This window comes from Eleutherodactylus coqui, chromosome 1 (genome assembly GCF_035609145.1).
Source record: "Eleutherodactylus coqui strain aEleCoq1 chromosome 1, aEleCoq1.hap1, whole genome shotgun sequence".
NCBI classification, from domain to species: domain Eukaryota; kingdom Metazoa; phylum Chordata; class Amphibia; order Anura; family Eleutherodactylidae; genus Eleutherodactylus; species Eleutherodactylus coqui.
In genome coordinates this window covers 179,739,677-179,766,841 of record NC_089837.1, presented here as the reverse complement: position 1 = coordinate 179,766,841, position 27,165 = coordinate 179,739,677, and the positions used below count along the sequence as shown (strand labels likewise).

Genomic DNA, 27,165 nt, shown 5'->3' with positions numbered 1-27,165 from the left:
GAAGTAGACCATTCATTCGATCTGAGGTGCGTGGTGCATGTTTTCTAGCTCCCATAGGAGTCTATGAAAAGCACGCTCCGAAAATAGGACAGTTCCTATCTTTTCGTGCACCACGGACCTTAGATGAGAGTTACACTCGCATATCCTATCTTTGGCAGGTGCGAGTATTTTGTGTGTCTAAAAATCGTTCATGTAAACGCTTCTATGGGAAGTTGGGAACCCATTGGTTCTTTTAGAAGTGCTCTTTTTACGCGCCTACTCATGCATGAAAAAAACGCTTGTGCGACCAAGGCCTAAGAGTGACAATGATTGTTAGGGTAAGTGGAAGTAGTTCAGTTGTGGTTACGGATTCACCTGGCATTCTTGATCATAACTATGTAGTGGAGCAGCAGGGGAACTGACATTCCAGTATCCCCCTCAATAGCCAGGTCAGAGTTGCAACCTATCAGACCGCACAATAAAAAAAAGTAGGATAGGGCAGCTCTGATTGTTCAGGTGGAAGTTTGCTGAAAACTTTTGCAAAACAAACATAAGCTGCAAAATTAATATTCATATCAGTCACCCTGAACTTCATATAATAATGTAATAAGCATATAATAATGCATATTGCTATTATTACATGATGATCAGGGTGAATAATATACATATTACACAGAGGACTCATGCACATGACAGAACCCTGTTCACAGAGCCTACATGGAGATATTCTAATCTAGAAACAATGCTGAACATATGTCTGTACATCTGCAGCCCAAAAGTACACAACAAGATTTGTTTTCTGTCAGATTTGTATGGAATCTGACAGAAAAATAATCTGTTTGCCTGTAATCTCTAAAATAACATGGGTGCATTGCTGTTTTAGGGATTGGGCTTCGTTAGAGGTATGGCTTAATGCAAAAAAAATTGTCAAAAGGCAAAGAAGACTTGGAATAAGGCACAATCCAATAAAATAATAGAGATGTACAAGACAACAGATCTATTATCTGACTTTTTATTGGACTTGTGAATTTTTAAATCTATGGACTTCTGCATCTGTGTTTTTTTTATTGGGTTGCACCTTATTCCCAGTATTCTTTCCATTTTTAAACTTTTATTACTGACACGTCCACCACTGCAGGTGTGACATTAACCTGGGTTGACTGCCCCTATAGCGCCACAACAAAGGCTGGTTATAATTTGGGGAATAGTACCAAATATCTATTCATTCACCATTGGGAATGCTCCACTGCTTTTTCTTACCTTCCTACTTTCTAATTGACTTGTTCCTGTTTCCTTTCCTCAAAAGTGCGTTGAAATAGCTTATAAATGCAAGTGATATTCGTATAAAGTATTCTGAACTCCATAACATATAGTTGCAAGGAAAAAAAGTGAATCCTTTGGAATAACCTGATTTTCTGCATTGATCATTATTAAAATGTGGTCAGGTTTTATATATGTCACAATTATAGACCAACACAACCTAACTAAACTAATAGGGACTAAAGGAGAGTGTGTATGTTTGGGGAACTGCTTAGGCTTTTAACTTTTTATGATTAAAGTTATAATAGTTAAGATAGAAGTATTTGAACAAGAATAATATTATGAAAGACAAGATGCCCAATAACTGACAAAACGTTGAATAGACAAAAGCCTCTAGTGACAATGTACAATAATTTAATGCATAGCAATCGATACATGGGGGGAGAAAGGAACTAGTTATTTGTATAGCTCCAACTTGTTCCGCAGTGCTTTTAGGTAATTTATTTATTACCCCCCAGCAAGCTGGGTACTCATTTTACCGACCTCGGAAGGATGGAAGGCTGAGTCCACCTTGAGCCGGCAGGATTGAGCCTTCAGGTCATGAGTAAGAGCTTAGGACTGCATACTGCTGCTTTAACACTCTGCGCCACACGAGGCGCCTTACATGTATGGCATTTATGCTAGCGGTAATGATTTGACAATGATGTTCATACAGAAAGAATGAAAGAAGGTATTGATAGAATAGATAGCATGATATAAGCATTACTAAGGTATTTAAAGCATCATATAAAATGTTCAAATGCTTTTAGGTTTACCTATTAGTTGTTTTAATGTCGGCAAAATATTGAGGTTCTATTTAAAAAGACTGATCAACAATAAGTCTTGCAGTTTCATCATAAATTTACAATATTTTTTTTCATGCCAATCTTCATTTTTAGTTCTTTCTATAACCTGTATCTAACAATACACCATTATTGCTGTATTACTTTATGATTGCCACAATTCTGACATAGATATAATAGGACAAATGGATTCTTATAACAAATGGGCTACAAGAAATAAGGTTAAATAGAACTCTAGGGTTATAAAGTAAAATTGTAAAAAAAAAGAAAAAAAAAAAAGAATAACATGCTGTAATAAAGCACAGTTCTTTAGAGTTGACCATAAACTGTATTTACATATTTAAATTACTCATTGCAAAAAAATATATATATATTTCAACATGTGTTCAGCATCTATTGACATCAGTTTGATTCTGACCCTATTATTCTTTGTAAAAAGCACTTTTTAAGATAAACTAGCAGAGACTTATCTCTCAGACAGATACTGTACAATCATCCATCACTTGACCAAACACTATCACTTCAAACACTTTTAACAATAATATATATAAATGTCCATTCATCTCACCAGGGCAAAGAGCAATATTGCAAGGCTTATGCTGAATTTCCGGTCCACCGCACAATCTTCCCCCATATTGTGGAGGAGTACAGGTCCTTGTTCTTGTTCTTTGGCCTTTTCCACACGTAAAGGAACATAAACTCCAAGGTGACCATTCCTCCCAAACTCCATTTACTGCAACAGAGAGAAGATATTACACTATAAAAGATAATTAATTATTAATTATAATAATTACTGTAGGCTTTTTAAAAATAGAAAAAAGATATCTGGAAAAGGGTTAATATTTCCATTTGTATAAAATAAAGCAACACTATCAGGGCTCAGTTACATGGGCGTTTTAGCGTGCATGCAGAAAAAAACGTACTTGGCCACGTTTTTTTGCACAAAAAGTGCGCTGCCCGCTAACCTCTGCTGTGGCTGTAAGAGCTGCAGCAAGGAAATCCTTGTATGTGAAACCATTGGATGCTGTCACATCCTCAGGTTTCACCTTTGGTAAATGGAGCCGGTGACAGCAGCGGCGGCCCCATTGACATACAGAGAAGATCACGATCCTCTGCTATGGCTGTGACAGCTCTGGCAGAGGATTTCTTCATCTCTGTGGGGAGTTCCCTTGTCACTGAACACTGTGACAGCATTGTCACAGTGTCCAGCGACAATGGGACTCCCCGCAGAGATGAAGAAATCCTCTGCCACAGCTGTCACAGATGTAGCAGAGGATCACGATCTTCTCCCATTGAATTCAATGGAGCTGGCGCTACAGCCGGCTCCATTGAAAGCAATGGGCTGCCCGTAAGCCCTGCAGTGATCTTCCCTGAAAATCATCCCTAAAATGTGTAAAAAATTTAAAAAATATATACTCACCTCTCTGCAGCTGCCGGGGCTCAGGTGTGTCTAGCCAGCTCTTCTCCTGCACTGCAGAGGCAGCTCTCAGCTGTCATTCAATAGCTGAGTGCTTTCTCTGATTGGTCACAGTGCTCAGCCAATCAGAGGCAGCCCTCTCAGCAGGCGAGGATTTTAAATCCCCACCTGCTGAAATCACTTCAGAGCAATGCAGGAGAAGACCCGGCTAGATGCGCCTGAGCCCTTGCAGCTGCAGAGAGGTAAGTATATATATATATTTTATTTTTTACACATTTTAGGAATGATTTTCAGAGAAGGGCATATCTTTAGAGCCCTTCCCTGAAAATCACTGCAGGGCTTGCCAGCAGCCCTTTGCTTTCAATGGAGCCAGCTATAACGCCGACTCCGTTAAATTTATTGGGAGAACATCATGCTCCTGTGCCACAGCTGTCACAGCTGTGCCAGACGATCGTGATCTTCACTGTATGTTCTCAATGGGGTCGGCGCTGCTGCCGCCGGCCCCACTTAGCACAAGGTGAAACCCCTGGATGCGATAGCATCCAGGGGTTCACATTCAAAAAAGCCGGATGCCGCTGTTACCTGCTTTTTAAAATCCGCTGCCCTATATTTACCGCTGGGATTTTTGTGTGCAGGTAAATATTGGGTATCTGACCGCTGCCATTGAAAAGCATTGGTTCTATATAGATGCAGATCGCAAACGCAGGTAACATACGCACATAAAAATGCCCGTGTGACTGAGCCCTTATTATACATAACAGTCAGAATACAATTTATCTACTGTTGAGTAACAGTTGTTCCTGTAGAATTGTGTTTGCAGTTACATCACATAACTTCACATAATATATTCATATATACCTATCCCTATTCAAAACTCACTTACATATAGTTACAAGAAACAAAAAAGAACCCTTTGGAATTATCTGCTATAATCACTAATAAAATGTGTTCAGCTTTTATTTACCATGTTTTCCTGAAAATTTTTGGGGGGCATGTAGGTAAGAGGTTCAGCACTCGCTTGCTGGAGGCAGGGTATTCAAAGCCTCATCACCAGAAAGATAGTGCTGTGTCAACGCTGAGGACACGGCAGCCTGCATATAGCATTGCCAGAGACGAGCACGATGGACCCAGACATCGCGGGCCAGGTGAGTAAAGAACTCCCCTGAAAATAATACACTGTGCCTCTTTTGGGGCAAAAATAAATATAAGACAGTGTCTTATTTTTGGGAAAACACGATATGTCACAGTTATAGACCAATACAACCTAGCTAAACTAATAATATACAAATAGTTGTACTGTTCATGTCTTTATTGAGCACATTGAGTAAACTCCAAAATCAATGGAGAAAAAAATGAGTGAACCTCTTTCCTAATGATCTCTCTATGGGTAATTGCAAAAGGTGTTTTGACTAAGAAGAGATTAAAAGTGTGAGTTTAACAGGTGCTTTGATAAATAAAGACACACAAAGCCTTGGTATGACATAATGCTCTTCTCATGTTATAATCTGACATAGCCTGATGAAGGGGCATTATACAGCCTCAAAAGCTTGCATATCTATTTTTTTTCTGGTTAGCTAATAGAAGTTTCACATCTATAATACTTTTGTCTTTTTCATAGAAGAATATTAAATATTACAAAGATTTTTCTGACCAACACGGTACCACCATGAAAAGTGGTTAGTGTGAACCATCCCATAATGTGAACAACTTTCAAAGACCTTAAAAAACGTTTTACAAAGATACATGAAGCTAGAAAAATGCTACCAAAGACTTGAGTATACATCAATCCACGGTTCAACTTAGTATCTGCAAATGGATACATTTTCTATTCTCCCTCGGAGTGGACATTCTCTAAAGATCACTTCAAGAAAACAACAGGCAATCCTGAATGAGTTGAGAAATCACCTACACATAACTGGTAGGTGGTAACAGCAAAAGACCTACACATAACTTTTCAATCTGCAAAAATCTTCGTCCCTGTGTCCACTATTAGAAGAACAGTAAACCAGAAAGGTATTGATGGAAAAACACAATGAAGGAAGCCACTGCTTCCCCCCCCCCCAAAAAAAACAAAAAACTTGTGTCTCTCCTCAAGTTTATCCCAAACCAAAGTGCTTCAGTGAAAATGTTTTATGGACGGATGATACACGAGGTTAACTTTTTCACATAAATATACAATACTGTATTTGGGGGGAAAAAGAACACTGGACACAAATGCCAAAATCTCATCCCAAATGTGAAGTGTAGTAGAGGGGCTGCTTTGCTGTCTTATGGCCTGATTGCCTTGTAATCATTTAGGGAACAATGAATTCTAATGTGTATCAAAACACATTACAGGAAAATGTAAGGGCATCACGACCTCAAGCTGAAGAGGCATTCAGTGATGAAACAAGACAATAACCCAGACCATATAAGTAAATCAACTGACAAATGGTCAAAAATAAGATTTCTGTTTTGGAATGGCTAAGGCAGAGTTCAGACCTTAACCCTATTGAGATATTATGGCAGGAACTGAAGGGGGGTGTGCATCCAAGGTATTCATTGGTCCAAAATTCCTTCTCAACATCTTATTTAGAGCTACAGGAACATCTGATACAGGTAATTGTTGCTAAGGGGGGATCTACAGGTTAATAAATTCAATGGCTCGTTTAGTTTTTCTCCCTCCATTGTGACTCTTTGTTCAATTTGCTCAATAAAAGGCATGACTGGTACAACTGTTTGTGTGTTATATTAATGTTGTGTTATATATAATTATATTTGCATTTCATTAATAGTTAATGCAGAAATTCTGGTAACTCCAAATAGTTCATTTACTTTTTTGCAACTGTAACAGCATGCATGTTTGATTTTTTAAATCAGTTTCCATATAAAACTAAATGATTACTTATGACTAGAGTTGAGCGAACATACTCTGCCAAGCTTGATACTCGTTCGAGTATTAGCGTACTCGATGGTGCTCGTTACTCGAACGAGCATCACGCCGTGCTCGCTCATCTCTACTTATGACTGTAATTGAAGGACTCTCAATGGCTATTCTTACATCAACTGTAATTTCCTATTGTATTATTTTTATATCTCTTCAAGGTGATGTCAACATTCACAATCTGTGTTTGTAATAGAATCCCTTGAAAATAAGCTGTTTATAGGTTATACTATACTGAACAGCTGTAGTCAGTGGAGGAACAAGGCAGCATGTGTTCAAATCTTCTGTAACACTGTCACAGGTAAAATGAAGTATAACTGTAAATGATGCCCATTTAAATGTATAGATGTAATAAGATCTTCAGAAAGAGATACTCTTTGGAACTGCTCTCTGATTCAACTAATTGGTAGAGATCCCATAATAGGGTACTTGAAAATGGAATTTCTAAAAAAACTCACTTAAAAATAGTTTTCAATACAGATCATGTACTTGATATGTAGAAACTCAAATCTTTATAATGGGATATAGGATTTGTAGCCTAACTCTGAATAAGTAAAAAAATAAATTAAAGATAAAATGTTTTCATTCAGGTGCTTGGCTTCCATTCTATTTGCTTCTATTCCTTTCAATGAGAGCACCAGAGACTACTATGCACTTGAACTCAGCTATTTTTGGCATTACCATTGAAATGAATGAAAGGGGGAAAGGGACTCGTTATTTGTATAGTGCCAACTTATTCCGCAGTGCTTTCAGGTAATTTATTTATTACCCCCAGCAAGCTGGGTACTCATTTTACTGACCTCGGAAGAATGCATGGCTACATAGTAACCAAGCTTGTGGGCTGCCACTCCATTCATTTTGTCAGTCTCTCATGGGGAATATAAAACCTCAGTTCTGGCGCTTGGGGGGTTCCTAATGGTTGGACCCCATTGATCACATAGTTATCCCCTGCGGATATGGGATAACTTAATATCACCCCTTTATTTTTTTTCCTTCTGCTAATGCCATATTCATAGCTATGTACTGTATGATTTTGAACCTATAGTCAGCATCAACATGTAGCCAACATATCATATAGTATGGTTGTATGATTTAAAGTGGCACCATGAAGTTTTTGTTCCCATATTTACATTAAATACTAGTTAAATAAAGGCACAATAGAATAGTATATATTTAAAGAGGTCGAGCTGTAATACCACACAGAACTAAAGTGTGGCACTGTTTTTAGAGTAGTACATAGAGATGAGCGAGCACCAAAATGCTCGGGTGCTCGTTACTCGAGTCGAACTTTCAGTGATGCTCGAGAGTTCGTTTCGAGTAACGAACCCCATTGAAGTCAATGGGCGACTCGAGCATTTTTGTATATCGCCGATGCTCGCTAAGGTTTTCATTTGTGAAAACCTGGGAAATTCAAGAAAGTGATGGGAACAACACAGAAACGGATAGGGCAGGTGAGGGGCTACATGTTGGGCTGCATCTCAAGTTCCCAGGTCCCATTATTAAGCCACAATAGTGGCAAGAGTGAGACCCCCCCCCCGCACTGTCAGCATAAAGATCGTTCTCCTCTGCCACAGCTGTAACAGCTGTGGCAGAGAAGAACGATGTTAGCCTATTGAATTCAATGGAGCCGGCAATACAGCTGGCTCCATTGAAAGCTATGGGCGGCCGGCGATCGCGGGATGAATTGTTGGGAAGGGCTTAAATATATAAGCCCTTTCCTGCAATTCATCCAGAAATGTGTAAAAATTAAAAAAAATATATACTCACCTTGTCCCAGCAGAACGATGTTAGCCCATTGACTTCAATGGAGCCGGCAATACAGCTGGCTCCATTGAAAGCAATGGGCTGCCGGCGATCGTGGGATGAATTGTCGGGAAGGGGTTAAATATATAAGCCCTTCCCTGCAATTCATCCAGAAATGTGTAAAAATAAAAAATATATATATACTCACCTAGTCCCGGCAGACGGAGTTCAGCGCGGCCAGCGGCAGTCCTCCTGAACTGCTCTGAACAGCTGTGAGTAGTATTCAGCAGCCGGGGATTTAAAATCCCTGCCTGCTGAATGAGCTGCCTCTAATTGGTCACAGCCTGACCAATCAGAGGCAGATTCCACTCACACACCCATTCATGAATTTATGAATGGGTGAGTGACTGCTGCCTCTCATCTGATTGGTCCCGCTGAGCCAATCAGAGGCAGCAGTCACACACTGGCCGCGCTGAACTCCGTCTGCCGGGACCAGGTGAGTATATATATATTTTTTTTTTTACACATTTCTGGATGAATTGCAGGGAAGGGCTTATATATTTAAGCCCTTCCCGACAATTCATCCCGCGCTCGCCGGCAGGCCATTGCTTTCAATGGAGCTAGCTGTATTGCCGGCTCCAATGAATTCAATGGTCAGTGCTCGTTTAATCAAGACGAGTACCGCGTGGTGCTCGTCTCGAGTAACGAGCATCTCGAGCACCCTAATACTCAAACGAGCATCAAGCTCGGACGAGTATGCTCGCTCATCTCTAGTAGTACAGCCATGGTCTTCTCCTCTTCCACAGCACTTTTAATTTCTTAAATATTTCCTCTTTGTAAATGTTACCATAGGTATCAGTTCCAACATAATAGTCATGGTGGAATCTATTTATCAGGTTTGAGATTTACACTCAAACTGAAGTTATATACTCTCTGAAGAATCAATGTAATAGAGAACGTGTAAGAACTTAATTGGCATATAGATGGCTTTCTTTTCCCACGTTTTAAAAAAATGTAAGCATATAATCAATATTCGCATAACATCTAGCTTTGAGTTTGTCAAAAGTGGGTGATAGCTATAAAACTTTTTTCCCTCATTTTGTAGAAATGAAAAAGGTTTATAGTTAAAGGCATTAAACTAAAAATGCTCAATTTAGCTTTAGGTTTTGGTTTCTAAAAATATTTTCCCCCAAATATATTTTGCCATTCAGATTCAATGCTGAAAACATAGACTTGTTTAGAACAATGTGAATTTTTTTAAAATTCTATCATTTCACTCTGTTAAACAAATTTATTTGTTACATTTTGTACAACTTTTAAAACTACTAAAACCTGCTATTTTGTAACAATACTATAAATCCCATAGACATATTTGTAAGTTTGCACAAAACACTTCCTAAACTGCTTTCTTCTAAAATACAACAATTTCAACTCAAGCGTCAACCACAGGCAATTCATAAAAAAGCCGAAGTACTGCTAGAATTCATATGCTGTAAAATTATTCATTTTTATGTTGAGCTTCAAGGAAGAATTAATAGATTAAAACATTGATATATTTTGTAATAACAACAATGAAAACTTATGTTATTGTCTTAACAAATGGACTTTTTACAGGGACTCTTTGCAAGGCAGCATTCTGGAAATTGCACAAAATGCATCAATTACATTATATCTTTTATGTTAAAGTCCCCTGCCACATTTAGGAAATTAGATTTAGTTGGATTGGAGGACATTTCGGCAAGAGTTATACAAATAAATTATTCTAGTCAAATGAAATGATTCAATATGATTGATATTTACTTAGGATTTTATACTGCTTTAAGCCATCGGACATGTAATGGTAGGTTACATTCAGAAATCTGAGTCAAGAAAAAATAAAATTATGGGTATGAAACCAATTTTCAATGCTAACCTGTTTAAAAATAATGTAAATACTGGAACAGAAAAATTGCTAATTAGAACATTTGTAGTAAAATCTTAGTGATGTGGTAGACTGAACTTGACTGTAATGCTCCAACATGATAAGGCTAGCGCACATTTGCAACCATTGTTTTTCTTTTCATCATGCACATTGTATAAAATAAGAAAATGACTCATTTGCAAATAATTTTCATTTAAAAGATATTCTAGAATTTTGTTTGCACATCTTATGAAGACCTACAGTAATATATGTGCACAAGGTTTATGTAGCTACTGCTCAATTGTTAAAGGTTACAAATAGAGATGAGCGAACGTACTCGTTTCGAGTAATTACTCGTTCGAGCACCGCGATTTTCGAGTACTTCAGTACTCGGGTGAAAAGATTCGGGGGGCGCCGGGGGGTGGGGGGAGGCGTTGCGGCGCGGGGGGTAGCAGCGGGGAACAGGGGGGAGCCCTCTCTCCCCCCACTCCCCGCTGCAACCCCCCATTCACCCACAGCGCCCCCCGAATCTTTTCACCCGAGTACGGATGTACTTGAAAATCGCGGTACTCGGGTGAAAAAGGGGCGTGGCCAAGTAGGTTCGCTCATCTCTAGTTACAAACAAACCCTACATTGAGTCTGATGCTGCAGTTGGATATTACTTTCCTCCCTCTATCCCCTGCTTCTTGCTAACAACCCTGAGAAAGCATCTGTGGTAAGAGTAGTTTAGTGTTAATCACACATGACATGCCCGAGAAGACTTCTGAGCTGTCAATTCTCACAGAAATGTGTCTTACATACCTTGCATCACATGTATTATGTGTTTTAGGCACTTCCTGTACCTCATTCATCAATGTTGTATGGCCTGTTAGAAAAGAAGTGTGGCTTTGAGGAAATGAGAATTTCTAAAATGTGACCAGGAGCACAAAAATTGAGGCTGCATTGTTTTCAGTACGTGGAGTTGGGAATATAGTCAGGATTAATGGTGTCCTCAATGCTAAACTAAGCCAACTACTAAATAGTATGAAATTAGATAAAATATCTAAGAATGCACCACATCTATCATTGAGCATGGACCATTGTGATGAATGTGGCACATTTTTAGATGGTCTAGTTTTAGTTTATAGGGGAAGTTTTTGATGCCAATTTTCTGGCAGCTATTCCTCCCTACTCAAGTTTAAAGATGCAAAAAAAATTATCAAATGTCACACAACATTGATAAATTTGTTGCATCTTTAAATATGACTAGAGATGTGGAGTCACTTTGTATAAAACCCAATTACTGCAGTGAAATTGCACAAAAATGTTCTTGTAGAAGCTTACTTTTCTAGAAGCTTTTGAAAAGTTGAATGAGAGGCATAACATCTGTTCTTTTTGGCACAAATCAATAGTAAGTCTGTCTAAATTGACTTGCGCACAAAAAAGCACAACTAAGACTGAAATTCTGCCACTACACTAATAATAAATGTCCCCCATGTTGTCTAACTATTAGATAGGATTAGTAAATCTGCCCCATTGGCAGTTGAAGGGGTATTTAAACCATATTAGTGTATATGGGGGCCAGCCCTGGGGTAAATGGTGTCTTATAAGGAATATTCTTTTGGCACCCCTCCATATCTGAGATTAAGGCCAGTGATAGAGAAGCATATTTTCATTGCATTTATACATCCATAATACAGATGACTGTACCAGCCTGGCTGTGGGTTTCCAGAACTATACACTGAGCATAATTAAGAATCTATTATGCTCGTAGATCAGATCAGGAGCCCTGCAGTTAGGCCGGTATTACATACCATACATGCAGTTAAACTATACTTCTTTCTTACTAGACTTAAGAAAAGTTGGCACTTTCTTTGTTTCTCCACAATTTTTTGGCCTATCGCTTTATGCACAATAATGTATATGGTCACTATTGTGATCATGTAGGACTCAACAGCTGTAACCACACAATCACTGGGAGCCTCTCTTTGACCCTATTTTAGTAGGCCTGATATTCTGATCCAAACAAAGGCCCGCATGGCTGTCCAGTAATCATAAATCAGGTGTAATGGCACAAATTCAAAAAATGTTTTATGTCATTTATCCAACATAGTGAACACCATAAAAAAAGAAATGCCAGAGTTCCTATTTTTTTACATCCTGCAAGCTAAAAAAAATGGAATAAAAGCTGATGAGAACGTTATATATAGCTCAAAAGGATGGCTCAAAAATGGACATGGGACCTCTTTCATTGAAAAGCATTGGTTCTAATAGATCCATTTTGAAAATGCGCCTATACAGGCGTGAAAAGTTTGCTCGTCTGACTGAGCCCTAAGGAGAAGAAAGACAATAAACTCAACATTTGTCCATCTATTTCTTCACAATGTTTCTTCACCAAGTAATTATTAGCATTGTTTGTATCCTTTATCTCGCCTCCTGTATGATATTTGACCTGGCTAGTCATGAACAAACTGTTCTCAGCTACTCTGTCTGAACTTGGCTCAGCTTTGCTATCCCACTAGAATCTTCTTATATATACTATCCTACAGGACCTGTTCATCTCTACTGTACTACCAGAACCTGCTTAGCTATCTCACATACCAACATATGAATAGTTAACTTATTCCTGTATGGGACTCTGCCTCATTCATTTGGTGTGACCACACTTTGCTTTCGAAACAGCATCGATTCTTCTAGGTACACTTCCACAAAGTCAGGGTTTTTGTAAGATTATAGTCAGGCACATGATTAACTAATTATGTACGTCGAAGTACAGTTATTAACTGAAACAAAAACAGCTGTGCAGAAGGCTTAAAACTAGATAAGGAACATCTGAACTCTGCTACAAAGTTGAGGTTGTGGAAGACATTTTCATGTCAAAGGTTGTACACCATGGCAGTGGCGTAGCAAGGTCAGATGGTGCCCGGGGCGGAAATGTTTTTTGGAACTTTCCCGTCCAATTTTGAAATTATTGAAAGAAGGAAAAATAAGATACTTACAGTTGCAGGGACATAATGACACCTCTCTATATACAGTATAACTGTCCACAGGATTTAATAACATCTATATATATATATATATATATATATATATATATATATACTGGCCATAAGTTATATAACTGGCCTTAGGATATAATAACACACACATACATATATTATCTCGCCTGCACAAGTCTTGCGAGTTACATAGTTCCTGATGCACCCCCTCCCTACATCATTGCACCATGACAAGACTGAGCACAGCAAAAAGCTACAAGGCAGTTATATTGCATCAGCCACGTCTCTCCCATGTAAAGATTTCAAAGTGGGCTTGGGTTTCAATATGTGTTGTTCAAGATCTTTTGAAGAAGCACAAAGAAATGAGCCACATTAAGGACTGTAGACACAGTTGTCAGTCAAGAAAACTTAGTGCAGCAAGCAGATAAACCTCTCTTCATGCTTACTTCCCTTTGAAACTAGAAGATATCCAGCAAGACAAATGGCAGCAGGTACTCTGGACTGATGAATCAAAAATTGAAATATTTGGCTGTAAAAGAAGGCAGATTGTTCACCAAAGGGCTGGTGAGTGGTACAATAATGAGTATCTGCAGCCAACAGTAAAGTATGGTGGAGGTTATTTGCAAGTTTGAGGCTGCATTTCAGCAAATGAAGGTGGGGACTTAGTCAGAAAGAATGGTGTCCTCAATGGTGAGAAATACAGGTAGATACTTAACCATCATGCAATACCATCAGGGAGGCATCTAACTGACTCCACATTTATTCTGCAGCAGCACAAAGACCCCAAACATACGGCCCATGCCATTAAGAACTATCTTCAATATAAAAAAGAACAAGGAGTCCTGCAAGTAATGATATGTCCACTAGTGACCACTGATCTCAACATCTTCGAGTCTGTTTAGGATTACATGAGGAGATAGAAGGATTCGAAAAAGTCTACATCCACAGAAGATCTGTGGTTAGTTCTCCAAGATGTTTGGAACAACATCCATGTTTAGTTTCTTTGAAAGCTGCGTGCAAGTGTCCCTAGAAAAATTGATGGTTTCTTGAAAGCAAAGTGTGAGCACGTCAAATATTTATATCACTTAGATGTTTCTTTTGTCCACTCAGTTTGCATTTTTTTAATTGACAAAAATAAACTATTAGTAGTATTCCTACTTTGCAGGAAGAATTTCTTCCACACCCGCATATATATATATATATATATATATATATATATATATATATATATATATATATATAATGTATTGTGGCAAGGCTATGCACAGAATAGCTTGCAGGGGGCTGTGACTGGCCCTTCTGTGTGCTGAATGTGTGCTAATCAATCAGCATGGACAGCTGTGTGGGTGTGTCTGGAGGAGCTAAAAGCCCCAGACACCTTCAGTCCCAAGCTGCAAGTTTGGGCTGAAAAGCTAGAAGCCAGAGCTGCTGCTGAGAGAGCAGAGTTCAAGGCCACAGCAGTGCTGCTGAGAGAAAACAGAGCTAGGCAAGGCTCTGAGAAGGACCTGGAGCTTTTCCCCAAGAGGACGCCTGTGGTGCATGTAGTGGTGCTAGGCCATGGTGTAGTAGTTAGTGAGGAACTACTGTTGAGTTAGCTCCTTGATGGGCAAGTGTTTATTATTTTCTTAGAACTCAGTGTATGTGCTGCAAGGGACTGATGTGTTTGCACTGGATTTTCTTGCTACCACTGAAAAGTCAAACAAATAAAGTTCTTCTTACTTTTACATGTACTGAGTGTGCCATTGTGTCGTGTCTGACTCCTACCCCCCCCACCCCCATGCAGACATGGCCACAATATATATAAAGTTGTTTTTTTTTCATGTTTCCTTTGTTGTTGTCTGCTGGTCAGTGTATTCTGCCTCTGTCTCTTCTGAGTTTTACCCTATCCCAAGCTGCCTTGCTTTTCCAAGCTTTGTTCCTGGTTTGTAACCTGAGTTCACTAAAATCTACTGACATCTTCCACTGTCACTTGCCCATCACTGCTAGCATCATCCTCAAGGACTATCTTCTCATGAAGAGATACCCCTTTAACAGTATTTCGCTCTTGACTACGTTGTGTCGTAAATTCACGTTGCGAAAAACGTGAATTAGAAATCCAGTCATAATCGTATACTTTATGTCATATAATTCTGTCAAAAGCTGTCAGTTGTGTGGGTCTGGGAACAATTTTAAATAAAGGAATCACAGTACTTCTTTGGCAATATTTGACAGTAAAAGTCTCTGACTCAACACAGCACCATACATTTTTTCTTAGCATTGTGTTTCAATTGCACCATCCGATATTTATGGAATTGTTCAGTTACTGTGTGTAGATTTGACATTATGCAACACTAGCAACTGCATACTGCAAGATTGTATAATAATAACAACTATTAATCACAAAGATATTTTAGCCTGAAGATAAAAGCAGTCTCTACTTCAACATTCTACATGTGCCTGCAAAGTTGTTATATTGGAATATGTTGCAATGAATGCCAACTTCATTGCTTTGTGGGCAAGAAATTAAGAAATCATTTTCATTTCCTGATTTGCTAATTATCTGAAATAAATTGGATGAGATTTCATGTAAAGTAGGATTTGAAGTGAGTCTGGTCATAAAGAAACTTGTACCCCTGCAAAAGTGCTTTGAAAAGTGAATTAAATTAATTCTGTTGTGGTAAACCAATATGCACTTTATGTACATTTTTATGTATGTATTTGCAAATGAAAGATAAATTTAAAAAATGGCAGTAATAATCCTGATTAGAGATGAGCGAGTATACTCGCTAAAGGCAATTGCTCGAGCGAGCATTGCCTTTAGTGAGCATCTCCCCCGCTCGAGACTGTAGGTCCGGGTGCCGACACGGGGGAGCCGTGAGTAGCGGCTGTCAGCAGGAGGGAGCGGGGGGGGGGGGGGGAGAGAGGGAGAGAGAGATCTCCCCTCTGTTCCGCCCCGCTCTCCCCCGCAGCTCCGTGCCCGCTGCCGGCACCCGAACCTGCAGTCTCGAGCGGGGGAGATACTCGCTAAAGGCAATGCTCGCTCGAGCAATTGCCTTTAGCGAGTATACTCGCTCATCTATAATCCTGATACATTAATTTATTAATTTACGTATTATATGTTACTTTTTTCTACCATTATACATCTGTTGCATATATGTTAAAGATACCCTCACTAAATGGATATAACATAAGACAACACATAATAACAATTAGTGCAGGTGTCTATGTGCTGATACACATCACAATCACAGAAAAATCACAGCAAAATGAAGTGTTAGAATGGTCCAATTTTTCAGGCATATATCAAACTTGTCCGTGTAAATGCAGCCTCAATCCGAAGGTAATTACTGAGCATGTTCTAACAATATGTTATTACTTTTTATGATTGGAAGACTATTTAAAATGTTGATGTTCTTCCTATGTGAGTTTCCTTTCAGTACTTCTGCATTTGCCCTCACTTCAAATTACATGATATTGTGAAATTGCAGCAAAAACGTGACTGGAAAGTTATATGAATATCACAAAGCTGAATATGTTTGTGCTGCATAAGGAACAAACATTGGCATTTGTATATTTATATTATGAATACAATAGCTTTTTAATTGATGCATAAATAAATTCTGTTCTAATGATGTATAATGTAACTTGTTCAATGTATGGTTCATATACATAAACTGTATATAAAGATGCTAAAAGATAAGGGACAGGCAACTTTGAATTTATTATCACACTGTAATAAAATACATATCCTTAGCGATTAGGTTTTGTAATTTGTATTGTTGAGTACATTGGGTGAAACAGACATACAGAAACTAAATTCTATGCTCTTTGGTTCATCTACTGTCAATATTACAGCTTTACAAAGCTTAAATACATGTTCCACCGATGATGCTTGCAATGTATATAAAAAGTATAATGCAGTAACAGGAAAATAATAATGTATCAACCAAATCATATATTTTCTTCTATTACCAAGTTGGAAATAATCTTTTGTTAGATATTACGCCATTACGTAATATCGAGTGAACACTGATAACATTTTGTTAATATGATTAATGGAAAAACTATTAAGACAGATCATAAGTAAATAATATATGCACTGCCAGTTATACTCAGCTGTCCAGGCAAATTATAGTTTAGTTATTCTACCTCCCAGCTACAATATCTTTATAATGATTTTCATTTTTTTATTTCAATGATTTAATTTTTCGAAGTGTTCCCAAATTTCAACTTGAAATGTCATCATGTCTAGCAGTCCTTTCCGCTAGACTGCAGAGAAGAGATAGCATACACTGCGCAAGAGATAAGAGAACAATACTCTTGGGTCACTGGAAGATCACTGTACAATATTGCTGGTGTCAAGAAGCTGTTGATTGGAAATGGTGCATAAACTTTGCTGGCATCAGCACATTTTCACATCCAGTGTGTACAATATCTTAGCAAACAAGTGATGATGTTATACACTATCTATGTACTGAACAGTAACTAGTTTTACTGGCAAGTTAAAAGTTTTGTTTAACTTATATGAAGGAATTAAGAATGTAGAAAGCAATTGCGTAGCAATGAAAATTCACACATATCCAATATTAACCGCTTAAGGACCAAGTGTGGTAAAAATACGGAGCCTGGTCCTGGGCTTTAATTCCTGCCGATTGCACAAGTATGGTGTGGGATTAAATTTTCTGCTCCTGCAGTCAAGTGTCACGTTTGTGCCCCTGGGACCTGTGGTTTTCCAGGAGCATGCTGGTTGATTTGGCTAGCTGAGGGCATGGGTTCTCCACCCAGCCAATCACCACCGATCTGCTGCATATAAATACCACCTTCTTATTCTAGAGGGTGCTGATCATTTACCACTTTTGCTATTTTCCTTATTCCCTCTCAGAACTCTGGTGTTTAGTGTCATCCATATTCTGCTCTGGTGTTGCTTGCTTGCATGAGCTTCTGGTTGGGATTCCTTGTTTGTTTGTGTGAACAGTTAGCTGTTCAAGGTGTATGTTTCTTGTCTGTTTATGTGTGTGAATCGTGTTCTGTTCAGCATATGTTGGATCCCATCTATTACGAGCCAGAGGATTACTGGGATTAGGTTGTCTTGTTAGAGTAGGGACTCATGAGACAACAAGGACCCTTCTTGTGGGCTTGGAAGCTTACACACTTTGGCCAAATTACTAACTAATACCTTGCATTTATTAGCTGTTCTATCTGCTTATTCATGTTGGTATTATTGGTAAGTGTTTTGATGTTTGTCTGTTTTTGTTTTTTTTTCACGTCCATTGATTTGCCATAGCATTGCAGTGTAGTTTGTTGTTATCTGGTGTTCATGTTGTTGCACATTCACATTCTTTCTCTGTCTCTGTGAGCACAACCTTATGTCTGTGCTTGGCATGTTATGGACATGGTGCGCTTTGCACTCAAAATGAACATGACAGAATGGCTCAGCCATAATTGGGTTGTGTCCATGTAGGTCATTTTCTCCAATGGCCTGCACGGATGTAACATCAAGCAGACGTAGCTGAGGACCCAGAGGAGAAAGGTTATTTTAACAGCCTATGCCTTCTCCTTTACAGGCTTCATAGCACTCACTGGGGGTCCTATGGATAACCGAGCTACAGTGTGAAATTTAAAAAAACAATGTGAATTACCATGAAGGGTCTTATATGATGCCTTGGGGGACATAGATGGTAAAAAAAATTGTAACATAAATAAATAAAAATTACGGACTAATATAAAAATATATAGATACAAAAGTCAATGAAAAAAGACATTAAAAAATAGTCTTACATACATGGGAAAAAAAACACAGCAAAAATAATTTTGGTAGCTGAAGAAAAAACAATAGGGCAGTAAAACCACCACATGGGTAAATCCCTAAAAAGTGTCTGGACCTTTAGGACTAGAGATGAGCGAGCGTACTCGGAAAAGCACTACTCGCTCGAGTAATTTGCTTTATCCGAGTATCGCTGTGCTCGGGTCTGAAGATTCGGGTGCCGCTGCGGCTGACAGGTGAGTTGCAGCGGGGAGCAGGGGAGAGCGGGCGGGAGAGAGGGAAAGATCTCCCCTCCATTCCTCCCCGCTCTCCCCTGCAGCTCCCCGCTCCGTGCCGGCACCTGAATCTTCAGGGACGAGCACAGCGATACTCGGATAAAGCAAATTACTCGAGCGAGTAGTGCTTTTCCGAGTACGCTCGCTCATCCCTATTTAGGACCAAAACAGCCTGATCCTTAAAAGGTTAAAGAAAAGATATAAAAGCAAAGTCGCATTCATAGAAAATGAAATAAAAGTGATCCTTTTAGAAGGAAACATTCTTGATAAATCAAGTTTCTGAGAAATGTTGCTGGGTACTTGAGGCACATCAAAGTCAAGTGTCAGTGTTTGTAGATTCGGGTAGGCAATTACTTCAGATACTATCAAGTCTGAGTCTGTAGAAAGTGGTATAAAACCTAAAAGAAAGTTGCATGAAGTCTACAACACCTTCTATCTAGCACTCAGCATACAGTCTGAGCTAAACTGATACAATCTCATAGAATAGCCTTCTGTAATCTCTAGTATTTATCTCTGAAGAATGTTGTTAGTAGTGATGGGTTTTTATCTTTTATGTGCAGAACTGTGTTATTAATACCTTTGTCAAAATAATCTTAATTTTATATCTTTTCATGTGTAAACAGAATTTAAAGCTGCAACTGGTAGTCTTTATAAACTTTTCTACTTTTGTTTATACATAGAAATCATTGTAACTACATGTGTTATTTTACAGTTGCGAGAAAAAAGTGAGTGAAAAAATGGTTACTATAGCAACAAGTACATGTTAAAGATTTACTTTATTTTTACTTTCCTCTCTAATATACTTCACTATATACAGTAGTTGCAAGAAAAATTTATATAATGAAATTCTGCATTGATTGCTAGTAAAATGTGGTCTGATTGTTATCTACATTAAAAATATTGAGAAGCACAATCTAACTATACTAATAACACACAAACAGTTGTGCCATTCATGTATATTATTTAGTAAACATCCACAGTGCACTAACCGAAAATAACTAACCTCTATTTTAATATATTCTCCAGGAGTTAATTGATAAAAGGTGTTTCAATTAATGAGATGACATTGGTTATCACAGGTTTATCCTTTAAATAAAGACACGCAAGGCCTGGTTACTGACAAATCTGTTCTTCTTAGGAAAGATTGGTTAGTGTGAACGTACCTTCATGCAAACAACTTTCAGAAGATCTCAGAAGACATGCTATAGAAATGCAGGAAACTAATAAGGCTACAAAAGCATTGCTAAAAACTTGGGTGTATATCAATCCACAGTAAGGCAAAGTATCCACACATGGAGAAAATTCAAGACTTTTCTTTCTCAGTGACCATCTTGTTAAAATCACTCAAAGAACACAACATACAATTCCAAAAAAGGAGAGTAAGCACCCAAGGATAACACCAAACGACTTATAGAAAACTCTGTAAACTGCAAAAGCCTAAGTTTGTATATTTATGATTACAAAAAGAACATTGAAGAACAATGCTCATGGAAGGACTCCAGGCAGGAAGCCACTACTGTCTGAAAAAACACCTATTGTGGCCTGTCTCAAGTTTACATAAGACCATCTTGATGTTCCATAATACATAAATGTTCTATACACAGATGAGACCATAATATGTTTGTATGGAAAAGAACATGGTATACCAATACCAAAAGCATTGAGAGCATTGTGATTTGGGGTTGCTTTGCAGTCTCAAAACTTAGATGTCTTGTTGTTTTTGAGAGAACAATGAATTTAAGGGTGAAGTCACACGAACGTATATCGGCTCGGGTTTTACGCCGAGCCGATATACGTTGTCCTCGGGTGCAGGGGGGGGAGGATAGAAGAGCCAAGTGCAGGAACTGAGCTCCCGCCCCCCTCTCTGCCTCCTCTCCGCCCCTCTGCACTATTTGCAATGAGAGGAGGCGGGACGGGGGCGGGGCTAATTCCCGGACTTTAGCCCCGCCCCCGTCCCGCCTCCTCTCATTGCAAATAGTGCAGAGGGGCGGAGAGGAGGCAGAGAGGGGGGCGGGAGCTCAGTTCCTGCACTTGGCTCTTCCATCCTCCCCCCCCTGCACCCGAGGACAACGTATATCAGCTCGGCGTAAAACCCGAGCCGATATACGTTCGTGTGACTTCACCCTAAAGGTGTATCTAAACATTTTAAAAAATCGAATAAGGGCAGCAGTCCATAATGTCAAGCTAAAGAAATGGCTGATGGTACATAGCATGACCTTAAGCTCATAAGTAAATCAACTAAAAATGGTTGAAGAAGTTCTGACCTTAACCCTATTGAGAATCTGTGGCTCACATTTAAAAGTAGCTGTGCACACTTGTATCCCAGAAGTATTGACAAAATGAAACACGTTTGTAGGAAGCAGTGGTCTAAGATCTCTCTTTAACATTGTACACATATTATTCACAGCTATAGAAAATGTTTGGTGGAGGTAATTGCTGTTAACGGGGATCTACACATTATTAAATTTAAAGGCCCACTTACTTTTACTCCCTGGACTTTGGATGCTCACTCAATGTGTTCAATAAAAGACATGAACAGTACAACTACAAATTTTACAGGGTTCACTTACTTTTTATTGCAGCTGTAAACTAAACAGCTTTACATTGTATATCTGGCCATACACTGAAATCTGTCTATATTCTTGGACAGGGGATCTTTAGAACTTACCAAGTGATTATTCTGAATGCCCACACTCCATCAATACAGGACACATTCCATACAGTCCAGTTTTAATATTATTAGAAAGTGTGCTGTTATTTTGTATATACGGGACATATAATCAATAAGATCTAATATGGTATTTGAAAAGCATCTCAAGATATGGCTCCAACTACTAATGTGTTGTTTTGTTTTTTTTAAATTGGAGCTTTGGGATCCATTTTTGTGATAGAACTTATTCCCATTGTCCATGGGCGGATTTTCTGGCACTTTGGTGGGCCAGTCCAGCCCTAAATAACTACTAACTTCTATGGTCCATCAAATATATATTGTTATTCGTGATTTAAATGAATATGCAGATTATTATTTTTTCATGTCATCTTGGTTTCATGAACACTGCTAGCAAGTCTAGAAATCTTTGGGATAAAGTTCTCTATAAGTTATTTGCAGAAGCTGTAGATACTATTTTGTAACCCTAAGTTTTCAAAACTAATATCCCCAGATGATGTAAATAAACAGTGATCTGCATATACTTATATTACACCAGAGGCAAGTGCAACCATTTGACATTTTTGTAAATCTTTTCTTTCTCAAATGCTCAGTGCTGCTGCCCCAATTTGCTATCTGTATTTATTTTCTGTAACAGCAATAAATGTCTTTTCAGTTCAGATTTTAGATTTTTCATCATACTGAAAACCTTTATTGGTTGTTTGGCTTCATCCCAATAGGAGAGAACACTTATAGGAATATGTCCATAGCCCATTCTCAATTAGTTGTACTTTACTTGTCGGATTGCATTACCAATGTATATTTTTACAGAGGTCACTAAGGGGTCTAGGTTAGACCGCCACCTTACTATAATAGACTAGTCTTGGTGTTGCACAGATATCCATTAGTCGAAGAGTGAGTACTTGATTGTCTAATGCCACACTCTTGCTCTAAGGAAATTGACCCAGAAAATTAATTTATCTTATTATTTATTCTGTATGTGAACACCTTAAAAACAAAACCTCAAAAAAGACAGAATTTCAATTTTTTTCCCCATCCTTCTCCCAAACGTATACAAAACTACTATTGCTCATCATAATCAGCTGGCTGAAAAAATCATACCGATTTTGCAAAATCGGATGGGTTCATCAAATCTGATTTTTTGCAAAAATTGACAGAAAATCACTAATAAAAAGGGAAATGCATTGTTAGGTTGTGCTCCTGGAACCTGTAATTCTATGGATTTGCAGGAGCACACTTCCACAGGTAGGGGATGTTTGTGGAGTTCTCCAGACAGCCAATCACCACTGGTCTGTTGCACATAAATACCAGCCCGTCTGGGTGCTGGTTTCCTCATTTCCCTCTTAGTACCCTTGTGTTTGCATATTGTTCTGTAGGTGTGAACAGTGACATGTTCTGTGTGTCTGCGCAAGTGGCCAGACATGTGGGGACCAGTCCTGTTCAGGGCTGGTACGAACAGTGATGTGTTCTGTGTGTCTGTACAGATGGCCAAACATGTGGTGTGAACATTTCTGTTCCATGTGGTATGCATTCCCTTGTGTGTTGGTGTGAACTGTGTGCTGTTCTACTTGGAATGTTTTCCATCTAGAGCGAGCCAGGTCCTTAAGTTCTAGCATGGGGCTGTCCCTGTTGGCATGATCACCCAGCTTGCAGGCAGGACTAACGGGGTAGTTGTCTTGTTAGAGTGGGGAACCATGAGACAACAAGCACCCTTGTCTTGGGCTTGTGGGCTTAAGTATATTGGCCAAAATACAACCCAATACATCATACATACCGTAGCAATCCCATCTGTTTATATGTGTGGGTATGCTAGGTAAGTGTTTGGGTGTTTGTCAGTCATTATGTCATGTCTACTCATGAGTCCCATTTGCAGTTCACTTTCTTTAGGTGTTTAGCACATGTCTTTTCAGAGGAGATGAACAACAGCAAGAATAAACACAAAGGGAACTGATAAAACACTCCAGATGTTGTCCCTGCAAAGATTTAAATTTATAACTCCAGTACTGCAAGGCAGCAGTGCTAACACCTGTGCCACTACACTTCTTTCCTCTCTAGAGGCAAAGATGGAGAACAACAAGAATAATAAGTACAAAGAGAATATCCAAATTTAATGCAGATGTTGTCCATAATTAGCCGCAAATCTAAAACCCCAGTGCTAAAAGGCAACAGTGCTAGTAACTGAACCAAGTTTCTTCCTCCTTCTGCTTCTTCTTCTCTGGAGGAGTAAAATGAGAAAAATAAGAAGAAACACATCTTATTCTCCTTATTCCTGTACCCCTGATTCTTCTCCTTCTTATACTTCTTCTCCTTCAATTACTTCTTTCTCCTCAGGGGGGGGGGGGGAGAACAAGAAGAAGGAACGACAAGCATAAGGGATCAGCCAATCCCTGCGTAGGTTCGAAAGCTCGCAACAATATCTTGTATTTTTGTTAGCCCATAAAAGGTATCATATCTATAAGATTACTTGGTTTCTCTAACTGAGAACAATCACACTTGGATCAGTCTTTGGGCTGTTGCATTGCAGTGCTGGGGTCCTAGATTCAAATCTCTCCAAGGACAACATCTGCAAGGACTTCTCACTTTGTGTTTTTCCATCTCCTCCTCAAGAAAAGGAAGACTAAGCAGGGTGACTCAGTTAGTGCAGTTATCTTACAGTATTGGAGTTCTATGTTTAAAACGGACATATATCTGGATGGGGCTTCTATGTTCTTTTTGTGTTTATTCTTGCTGTTGTTCTCCTCCTCTGGCCTAGGACAGACAATTATGGTGGCTCAGTTAGCACTGCTCCTCTGGATTGCTGAAATTCTATGTTAAAAACTAAGCAAAGGTGGGAGCGTGGCCTAGCCGGCGGAGAGAGCAGACGTGTGGGAACTCAGCTCCTGCAACCGCATCAGGAAAACCCTTCTGTCGGCGCTCCTGACACTGGACCACTCTGCTGAACATCAGCTTAAGCTGCTCCGCAGGCCGGGGATTAAAACAAGCCGCTCCGGAGCTCTTACAGCCTCTGATAACATTCAGGCCTAGCGCCGAGGAGAAAGCCGGGGACTAAATTGTCGCGCCGCGCCGGAAGCGCGCGACTGGAAGCGAGACGGGCGGGAGCCCCTGCGGCCACATCCACAAGCGGCACGGTCCGGCAACCCCTAGAGGGGTTCCACGGATAAAGGTTTGACTTGGGGAGGCACAGGCAGACTGGCACTCAGCGGCGCGGCGGCAGCGGTTGCGGCGATAGCTGCTGAGGGGAGAAGTGCGGCTGTGACTGGGGAGAGGACTGCAAGCATTTCCCTGCACCCTAGGGAACAAATAGAGGAGGCCAAGGCCCATACTTACCGGACGGCGATGCTCTGTCCCCACGGACTGCTGTGCGATCCCACCTCACTGCACCCCAGTGCATTAACCACAAAGAGGACTGTGACACCCCTCCTGGGGGAACCCCACTCCTATTTGCAGGACTTCCATCCGCTATAAAGCTATTTTCAAGGCTTGCAGTGGGCCCAGCAGCACCGTGCAGAGTTAAAAAACCCACCCAATCTCGGATAGCAGTGAGAAATCCATCCCCCCTGCACTTATCCCATATATTCAAATATATATACGTCCTCCACCTCCATCTCCTCCTGTTCATCTCTGCTAGTGAGAGCAGACAGAAGGATAAAAGAAGTCAACCCTCTCTAAGGACTGTATACAGGCTCAGCCTGAATTTTTTCAGGGGGACCCGGCCAAGGACCCCCCGCGAACCTTATTTGCTACATAAGCCTTCCCCCCTGGGACAATTAGAACCTCACTCTGACGCACTAGTGGAGACCCCCTAACCCACAACGTGCTTCTCAGATTGCATTGATCGTGCAGCCGGACCCTGAAACAAGCCGCCTCATCCAGGGCTTACTTTCTAAAGACAACAAGCAGTAGTGCCCACCTGATGAACCGATAAAAAAGTCATTACAGGGGGCGGACCTCGTCGCATGAACAAGTCTGAGTCAACTCCAATGCAGCATGGGAAAAAATAACAGAGATAAAAGCAGCGATTCTCTAAATACACCCCGACCAGCAAAAGGCCAATCATATATGCAGAAGTTCCTCAAGGAGAGATCCTCCAGATCCCCTCATCCCTCCAGCAAAAAAGCACTGAACCTTTCAGTGCTAATTTAGAAAGAGACGATGAAGCGTCATCAGAAGCAGAAGAAACGGAGCAAGTATCCAGAAGCTTCATGAGAGACCTGATCACCAAAGCCTTACAACCAATAGTCATGGATCTCGCAGAAATCAAAGAAGAGGTCAAGTACACAAGTAGAAGAGTAGAGGCCCTGGAAGCCTCCTCAACCTCTATAATTGTGCATTCAACAGAGCTTGAGCAGTTGGTCAGAGAACAACATTACCAGCTAAACCGAGCCTTGCTTCTCCAGGAAGACCTAGAAAATCGCAATAGGTGAAATAATATCAGAATTAAAGGCATCCCGGAAACATGGGCCACGGAGGCCCTTCCCAAGGTCGCGACTGAACTGTTTGCATCACTCATAGGCCAAGAACGAGCCACACAAATTACAATAGAACGAATCCACAGATCCCTGAGACCCCCCCCCCCCCCCCCCCGGTGGCTCGGAACCACTGAGGGATGTAATCTGTAAGCTACTAACGTTCACAGATACACAGGCCTTACTGGATACAGCTCGACACAACAAGGACATTCTCTATGATGGGGCGCCAATTCAGTTCTATCAAGATCTCGCCCCGACAACCTTAGCCAAACGGCGCCTATTGAGACCCCTACTTGAAGCCCTGAGAACCAGGGACATCAAGTATTCCTGGCTCTTCCCCTTTGGACTGGGACTTAACATCAAGGGCCGTCGTTACAACATCCACACACCGGAAGATCTGCAGAAATGCTGGCACAACCTTGAGATGGAGCCAATTGACATTCCTTCATGGCTACCGCTCCCGGAGTTCCCCGCACTCCCCTCATTGTCTTTTGGAGAGGTTGGCCAGAACTCAGGAGATACTAGGTCCCCTAGAGGAAAGAAAAGGAAAAGCAAAGAGGGCTCCCTACAAGAAACCACCTGAGAAACTGAAAGGCCGAGATTCCACGGCAAACTTGACGATTAGAAGTTTGACAGAAGATGGATCCATTCCCTGGATGTCTTACCGTTTTCTTACCGAGTTGATAACTTTAATGTTAGCTAATGTAAACTTATAGATAGTACGACTTGTGGCAGCGATGAGGCCTGCCCCACCTGGGCTAAGGCCTACTTTAATTGTTACTTAATTGTTTATTCTTACTTGTTTCTCCCCCTGCTTCCTCCAGACTGCGGAATAGTAGGACTCTCAATTGGACGAGTCACATATTTAATATCGGGAGACCGTACTGCGCACTCGGCGATTGCTGGAATAGTCCCCTAATACCGCAGCCTCACCTTCAATCCTACTCGTGTTTGACCGATACCAATCG

General features: G+C 40.1%; 1 protein-coding gene across 1 annotated transcript in view; it reads right to left on the bottom strand.

The window, feature by feature from the left end:
* Positions 1–27,165, bottom strand: part of ADGRB3 (adhesion G protein-coupled receptor B3) — a 918,092-nt gene that overhangs the window by 551,425 nt on the left and 339,502 nt on the right. The window contains exon 4 of the mRNA XM_066604215.1: positions 2,650–2,814. Coding sequence (XP_066460312.1) covers positions 2,650–2,814 — 165 coding nt within the window. The remainder of the gene's footprint in view (positions 1–2,649; positions 2,815–27,165) is intronic.